An 8,962-nucleotide genomic window follows, 5' to 3' on the forward strand; every position below is an offset into this window, starting at 1 on the left:
AAATTAATCCTTACCACTAGAAGAAGCTTGAGGCAGCTATTTGAAGAAGAAATTTAGGAGAATTTGAAGTTGTTACAAGCTTGGAAGAGTGATCAACATAAGGTTAGTGCTTACTCTCCCTTCCTACCTTTATTGAACCATGAATTGAGGTCATGAGGAGTTGATATTGCATAAAAAAAAATTAAGAAAACGATGGGTATTGGAAAGACCAAAAATTCGGCAGCCTTGATGCCCATAAGAGTTTGATGAATGTTTGAATATAAACTTACTTAATGATGATGATTGATGACTAAAAGTGTGTTAGAAGTTGTATGGGAGGACTTTATATGAATTAAGATATGTTGAATTAGGGTTTTGATCATCAATTTAGGATTTTGTGGTATGCTTGAAATTGATCTTATTGAGGTGATTTGTTAACCATTAGAAGTGCCTTGAATGCCAATTGAAGTTTGGGAGTTGGGAGAAATTGAATTGGAAGTGTTGATTTTCATGTAGAGAATTATGGACCTATGAGTCCAGTGTGTTTAAATGAAGATAAGTAGAGCTAGACAGCTCTAATTGGTGTAAGGCTAATTAGAGATGAAATTTAAGACCTTAAGCCACATTTTTTGTGAAGAAACCATACCCAGAAAACCAACCTAAGTTGTCCTAAAAATTGACCTAATCTGGGTAACACACATACTGCCCTGAAAAAGTGACCAAATGAACAGTGTTTGTTCATTTGGCCATAACTCAGTGTAGAAATATCCAAATGACCTAAATTTTATATTAATGGAAAGATTAGACAATTTAGAACAACTTTCATGAAGAACACAAACTCAAATTCTGAATCTAACTAATTCAAATTACTAGTCCAAGTTAGGACACCAAATCTGGCAGAACCAAATTTGCTTATAAAATTTGGGTAATGACCAATCCGGCAAGTTATGGTAAATTGACTATAACTTGAGCTACAAAACTCCAAATAGAGTGATTCAAAAAGAAAATTTAAGAAGACACATAAAGGAACAACTTTAATGAAGAAAAGTTTGCTAAATTCTCACTGTAGCTTAGACCAATGGAACAGTAAACATAGGACACAAAAACTGAATTTTTGAAAATACTTCTAGAAGGCTTTGATTTACAATTGACAATCAATGCCAACAAACTTAGAACCTAAAATATGGTATAAATATGTATCAAACATTTGTGTATATATTATGAATTAAAAAGTCAACTATTAAAAGGAAATGGTGAAGTAAATAGTAACTACCAAAAACTTAAGTTGCTAATGGAGTCAATAATACCCCACTTAAATGATTTAATGAAGGTTTAAATTATGTAAATGTATAGATGAGGTTTGTATTCTCATCACAAATAGAACTTAGGGGATATTGTTAATTTAATTTGAAATGTGATTTATAAATTACTATAAATGAAATATTAAAGGTATAAAGGATGTGCAAATAATATTTGAGACTTAGAATCCTTTTATGAATACAAATGAAATTTGCTTGAATCTAGGTACATATAAATTAAATTTGCTTAAATCTAGGTACATGTAAATTGGTGTAATAAATTAGATAAGAAATTGTAAGTGATAAATAGATAGTGAGATTGATAAATAGTGAACTATATAAATGAATTGTATTAATGTATGAATGAAACATTACTTCTCATTATTGTAGAAAGGAAAATATTTAGATGTACAAATGGTACATGAAAATTGATTGATGTGAATTAAAATTATCATAAATTGTATGATGAATTGTATAAATTGTGTAGGAATAAGATTTCGGTATTTATGCTTTTGCTATGAATAAAAATTAAAATACTATAAATTATAATCAAAATATTTAATAAATAATGGTATAATGTGCCCATGTATTGCCTAGACACGTGTGTCAGATTGGATAGATTGGCATGCTAATAGAGTATTGTTTTAGCAGTACTGCGTAAGGCTTTATGCCTATATTCATAACTTTATGCCCACACTCATGGCTTTTATGCACGATTATGTGTTATCATGGTTTTTTAGCCATATTGACTGCATACGTGGTTCACGTTCTCCGTCCCATGGTATGACGGCCCGAGGCACCACGGTGTCCAGTGCCAACGACTCGTTATCCAGTTTAGTCAGTCTGTCATAGATTACCTAGGCAGTGTAAATTATTGAAATTATTTAAGAACATTAGCAACTAAAAATATTAGAAAGCATTGAATGAAATGAGGAAAAAGATTAGCAATGGAAACATAACTGAATCAAGTAGTACAAATAAAATTTTCAGAATTGTAGGAACTGAAAATACAATACTCTTTGAATTAATCCGTATATCGAATATTATTACTGTATAAACTCAACACTTTCAAAGAGGGACAAAATAAAATATAAGATAGTTGATATTAGAAATATCATACCAAATTTAATTAATACCCGAGGATCTAAATTATACTTTAGTATTATACTTCAGTCTTTTTTATTTATATATATTATTTTCTTGTTATATTATTGCATCACTAAACAGAAATGCTTAGCGCGATGGATTTGTTTCCTTCGCGCAGACACTGAAGCTAAAACCCAGTTGACATTTGACTGAGATTTTTGGACTCCAGATCTACAAAAGTATTCAAGGTTGTCACCTCCTCAGCAATGCATGTAGATAGGGCTCACAAAAGTTATTTTATGTATTTATAATTAGTTATTAATTATAAGGTAAATTATGGTATTGTAATTAATTTGTATTTCATGTAAATTATGAATTTATAAAATTAGCTTGTAAATCATGTAAATTATGAAGTTTGAGAATTTTGATACATAAATTAAGTATGAATGGATATGTATGCAAATGAGATGCAAGAATTGAATGTGTGATGAGATGATTATGAAATTAACTGATAAAATTTTATTGTGAAAAATATTATTAAAATTTCAAGTAGATGAATAGTGAAATACGCCAAATGGTAAAAGAAACAGGGGAAACTCCGCTGGTTTTTCCTTAGAAAAATAATTGATATTAAAATATAACGATAACAAATTATTAAAAGAATAAAGTAAGATAAAATAGAGTGCTCCGGTACCGAATGTAGCACGCCTTGCTCGGCTACACTGTAGTCGGGTGAGGGGTGTTACGTATATAATATTTAAAATTTTTTCTAAATCATAGTAAAACAATATAACATTAACTAAAGTAATAATATTAATTATTTATTAATTATAATGAAAAAATATAAAAAAATAATGAAATTTGAATATTATTATAAATTTCTTATTTACTATAACTATAAAAATAATTTTTTTTTATTTTTTCATAATTCGTTATATATAGAGCATTCAATATATAATTGAAAATATATTTTTATTAAATATGTATTAAAATAAAATAAATAAAAATAACATAACATTAAAGTAAATTAAAATTTATCAAATATATAAAAAGAAGAGAGGGGACAAAGTATTTAATTACATGTGATTCTTTTATAATTTTAAATTATTTTATTAATTTTAAGATATATAATTCTTAAATTTTTATAATTAAATAAAATAATTAAAGTTTAATAATTATTAAATGAGAAATTTATAAAATTATTGAAATATATTTAATACTTTTAACTAGTTAGCCATTAAAATTATGACAACAATGTTAATAATAAAAATATTTAAAAGAAAATTAAAAAGAATTAAATAAAAAATGATATTAAATATTTAGCATAAAAGATAATAATTACTTACATTAATTACTATATTTATTAAATATAACAAAATATAATAAAATTACTTTATTTAAAAAATAATTTAAATTTCATGAAATTTTTATATTTTATCTTATCATTTATGTAAATTAATTTTTTTTAGATTACATAAAACATATTAAATTAATGAAAAAATAATATTATTTAAAAAATATAAATATAATTTTTTATTATTAATATAATAAAAATATATATTAAATTACTAATAATGAATTAAATTATTTAATTTTAATGATAATGAAAATATATAATATTATTATTAATTAAAAATAACATTTTATTATATTATTTTTTAAAAATATTATATCTTTAAATTTCTATAAAGTGTAAATTTTTTTAATTAATTTGATATATTTTTTATAAAATAATTCTTTCACAAAAATAGTTATTGTTTTACTTAAATTTATGATATAAGATAAATATATTTTATAAAAATTAAAATTTTAAAATATAATATTTTTTATTAATATAATAAATATTAAAAATACATACTATTTTTCAAAAGATAATCCATAATTTTAATATTGTAACTTTATTTTTTTAATCATTTTTACTCGTAGTTAATTTTTTGATGTAATCATATTTGTGTTCTAATTTTGAAATTTTAATTCTATATAAAAATATAATTTAGAGATAATTTATGCATAAAAATTTAAATATTTAATTAAAATTTGAAAATGTTTCTATTGAAAATTAATGATAATAAAATATAGATAATCAAAATATTAGTTATAATTTTATTTGATATATAATTATAATAAATTAAAATATTAAAAGTTTTAAAAATATTAAATGAGAAATTTATTAAAAAAAAGTAATTAAATAAATATCAATTAAATATATTTAAATATATAAATTTTGAGAATGATAACTAATAATTTTTGAAAGAAATAATAAAAAAAGAGCAAATAAAAAAAAATTTAATAGCACTTAGGTAAAATGAAAATACTTTGTGAGAGAATAGTAGTTGACATATATTAAATGTCTCATATGACATACTATATATGGACAAATAAATAGAAACTATTTAAATAAAAATTTAATTATATAATTAAATATTATTTAATTGAAAAAGATAACAAAAAATTTAAATTTAATTTTTATAACAATAAAATATTTATCATTTATTCGGTCATTTTAATTCAATGGCCATAAGTTAGACATAATGATAATAATAATAAGCATTAATTAATTTTAGGAAAGTGAAATAAAATAAATATTAAATTATTAATATAAAAATTAATACATATTAATTACAAATACGTTAAATTTCTGTATTTTATTTTTATAACTTTTTATGTAGACTGTACTTTTATCTCTCAAAATTTTTAACAAGGATTTCATAATAAAAATAATAAAAAATATAATAATATAATAAAAATATTTACTAAAAATATAAAATAATATAAGATTGATTAAATTATATGATAGTTGATAAATTAATTATCAATTTTCTTTAAATTAATGATCATCACCGACTTTTTATTATTATTATGAAATGTGATATGTTGTAAATAATATTTTTACATAAATAAATTTATAAAAAAATAATATAAATAATTTGTAAGTGTTACATTTAATCACAAAAAATTTTAATTTTTAAAAATCAAATTAAAAAAATAATTTAAATTATAAATATTAAAATAGAATTATAAATAATATTGATAATTAAAAGAGAAAAAAAGAATTAAATAATTATTATTATTATAAAGAGTATAAAAGACAATTATTAATGAAAAGTATCACATGATAAATTTTTCAAGAAAAATATCACATGACATTTTCTTAAAAATACTACCTTACTTTATATATATATATATATATATATAGATGTTTGTAAAACTTATTTTTCAATTTTCTTTTATTAATAAATTAATTGAATTTTCAATTTTTCGATGTTTTCTACTCAACCTTAATCATATACACAAATTCTCATTTGTTGGATGGATAGTTTTCATCTGGTTGAGTGAATACTTACAGCAGAATGACATGAACACATTTACATCAATCCATGTCCATCAAAAGTTCTGTTCCTATCTATCATCTAAGTGTAGTGCAGGGTCATGTGCTGACATGCCAACCCTGGTTGGTAACGAAATTCTATGACATACATACAGCTACAGAGAGTTCCTATCACTCAACACTTAAAATTAAAAAACAAAATTTCAACTTCTGCTTTAAGACTTCGTCCAGTACCTTGGGCCAAAAACTGCGACACAAACTACTCAAAGTTAACAGAAATTGATTCCACTCTAAACCAAAAACAATACTTCATAATCTATAGCAAGTTGAGACATACTATTATTAGCTATAAACCTGAGCTCACTTCATCTCATCAATTGTATCCCTCTTGAATTTCTTGCTTTGTAGATATTCTTTCACTGCCATTTTTTGCTTATCATCCATGGAGCATAAAAAATCAAGTAACAAATATTCCTTTTTTTTCTTTTCTAATTGATTTTTTTTATGGATTGTCGAGATAATTTGGTGTTTTATGGTCTTGAAGAAGAGATTGCTGCATGGGATGTTGAGAAAGCTGGCTGCAAAGACTTTAAAGTTCACGTGTTTTCTTCTTCTTCAGAGGTTGAAAACTCTAGACCCCATATTTCATTTTATTACACTTGATTATGATTTTCGATGGTAATTTATTGTTTTTAGGCTATATTTTCTATCTTTTCACATATTTGGAGATTCTCCCAAATTGGTACTGTGGTTAGGATAATACTGCTCTACTCTCTGTTTTTCTTGCACAAATATTCAGGATCTTGTTCTGTTGTCTGTTGAATATGTTTAGGAAAAAAGGGCAGTGCGTAGGAAATTAATTTGGGATTGTCAACAGTGTAAAAAGAACAGTTACTTCATTAAGTTGCAAATTTCCTGATAACCAAATGAGGTTGATGGATGATACAATTCCTAGTAGCAGATGAATTTGATCTAGCTAAGCTTTTGATAACTGAAAAGGGTAAATTGTGTTTCACTGTTTATAATGATGAGAAAGTGGATCCTAAAATCTGGATATGTCAACTTGTCAAGCCTTCTATGAGATATAACATTCTCTTTATGTTCATCGTTTGCCCTTTCAGCTTGTTTTTTAACCTAGTGGTAAAGGTGAGGCAGTTTAGTAGTGCGCATCAGGCTTAAATCTCAGCAATAATAATTCTCTCCCTAGTACTAAATAAACAAAATGATCAGTTTGCCATTTCCCCTTAGGTGAGGATTTGCATCAAACTGACACAAAATTGATTAAATTCATCCACTGAGATTAATGCATGCCCTCATGCCTCTCAAGGGTGTCAACTAGTTCAGTGATTTTTAAGAAGCAAACTGAAATTTAGTGACTTTCATGAGATATAGCAACTAGTTCAGTGACTGCAGGTGAACTTTATCTTGTTCTTCTCCATTCTCTCTTGTTCATGAGATATAACATTTATTATTTGATCAATCAGTTGCTTGAAAAGCTACATGAGAAATGGAGTTCAGTGAAAAAGCAACCATACCCAGCAATGTATTCCAGTGTGTTTGGTGGAATTATTCTTGATCCTGCAATGATGGTGATTCCTATAGATGATCACATGGTTCACCGTGGGCATGGCGTGTTTGATACAGCTATAATTTTTGATGGGTATGCATAAACATTTATGTATAGGTCTTATACTATAAGAAGCATTCTTTCAATTACAAGTCATTTTAGGCTTCTAACTTTTGTGACTTTTCTGCTATCCATTTTAAAGGTACAATTGGAGTTACATCTTTTGAACATTATGGTTTATGCAGATATCTATATGAGCTTGATGTCCATTTGGACCGCCTTCTACGATCAGCATCAAAAGCAAAAATATCCTCTCCCTTCCCTTGTTCAACAGTTCGAAACATTCTTATTCAAATGACTGCAGCGTCAAAATGCAAGAAAGGAACAATAAGATTCTGGCTCAGCGCAGGGCCTGGAGACTTCTTGCTTTCGCCTGCTGGATGCCCAACTTCTTCTTTCTATGCAGTAGTTATTGATGATGACTTCTCCCAGCACAAGGACGGGGTTAAGGTGATAACTTCCACTACTCCCATGAAGTCATCTATGTTTGCAACTATGAAGAATGTGAACTATCTCCCAAACGTCCTTTCGATAATGGAAGCCGAAGAGAAGGGAGCATTTGCTTCCATCTGGGTTGATGATGAAGGTTATATTGCTGAGGGTCCAAATGTGAATGTGGCCTTTATAACTCAAGATAAGGAGCTTATCTTGCCTTCATTTGACAAGATCCTTAGTGGTTGCACTGCATTAAGGCTTCTTCAACTAGCACCTAAATTGGTTGAGCAAGGGCGATTAACAAGTGTTAAAACAGCTGATCTTACTGTCGAGGAGGCTAAAAAGGCAGCTGAAATGATGTATGTTGGAAGCACACTTCCTGTCTTGCCAATTGTTAGGTGGGATGAGCAACCTATTGGAGACGGTAAAGACTAATGACAATCCTCTATCACACTTCATTATTTGTGGTTTTTTATTTGGAAGCTCCTGACCAGAAATAGATGGAATATAAACCTTTTAAATGCTCAATTATTCATTGAAAGTCACTTTCCTTCCTGCATAGCATGAGCACAGTTTTAAAAGTACTGTATTCTTTTTGCACTTGGTTGACTATGGATGAGCTATTAATTCTTACAAAATATTTTGTTTCTTTGTTCTTTGGTTGCAGGTAAGGTGGGAGAGTTGACAATGGCACTCTCTGATTTGCTTTGGGATGATATGGTTGCTGGCGTTGGTATGCAAAGAGTACCTGTTCCTTATGAGTAGCTTAACCACATATTGATGCAGTAAGTGAGACCACAGGAAATTTCAACTTAAGTTTCAGCTTCTCTCATTGCTCATTTGGTGTAACTTGTCTAAGGACTTTCTTTGGATGATTCATTGTTCATGGAAAGCAAATTGAGTTTGCTTTTGTTCTGTTCATTGGCTGAAGTATATAGTATACATACTTGCAACCACCACCTGCAATGAATTAAGAACTTCCTTTAATGCCATGAAGGCATTTTAGCAAGAGAACCAAGTTAAGCCTACCTTTAAACTGGTTTGGTCAACTACATTGTTTTAGAAGGCCTTTTTTAACAATAGTTGGAGCACATTTTTCACTTGCAGAGAGAGATCTATGTGCTTTTCTTGCAGCTTCTATATCTATTAGGAATTAAATTCCCCTAAAATGGTTTCTCCTAGGAAATAGTTAATTTTTTTGAGTCATTC

At 27.1% G+C, this 8,962-nt stretch overlaps 1 protein-coding gene across 1 annotated transcript; it reads left to right on the forward strand.

Annotated features, from left to right (window-relative positions):
- Positions 1-5,900: 5,900 nt before the first annotated feature.
- Positions 5,901-8,668, forward strand: LOC110642730 (D-amino-acid transaminase, chloroplastic). Its single transcript, XM_021794867.2, has 5 exons — positions 5,901-6,152; positions 6,236-6,312; positions 7,176-7,351; positions 7,504-8,177; positions 8,421-8,668. The coding sequence occupies exons 1-5, from the start codon at positions 6,134-6,136 to the stop codon at positions 8,516-8,518; spliced, it is 1,044 nt and encodes a 347-aa protein (XP_021650559.2). The 5' UTR covers positions 5,901-6,133; the 3' UTR covers positions 8,519-8,668.
- Positions 8,669-8,962: the final 294 nt, after the last annotated feature.

Source organism: Hevea brasiliensis, chromosome 4, assembly GCF_030052815.1.
Source record: "Hevea brasiliensis isolate MT/VB/25A 57/8 chromosome 4, ASM3005281v1, whole genome shotgun sequence".
Lineage (NCBI taxonomy): Eukaryota > Viridiplantae > Streptophyta > Magnoliopsida > Malpighiales > Euphorbiaceae > Hevea > Hevea brasiliensis.

What these genes read in the sequence shown, in the direction of transcription:
- LOC110642730 (XM_021794867.2), top strand. An exon ending in TGTTTTCTTCTTCTTCAGAG is followed by an intron (nt 6,313 to 7,175) that starts GTTGAAAACTCT and finishes TTGATCAATCAG; the next exon opens with TTGCTTGAAAAGCTACATGA. An exon ending in ACAGCTATAATTTTTGATGG is followed by an intron (nt 7,352 to 7,503) that starts GTATGCATAAAC and finishes TGGTTTATGCAG; the next exon opens with ATATCTATATGAGCTTGATG.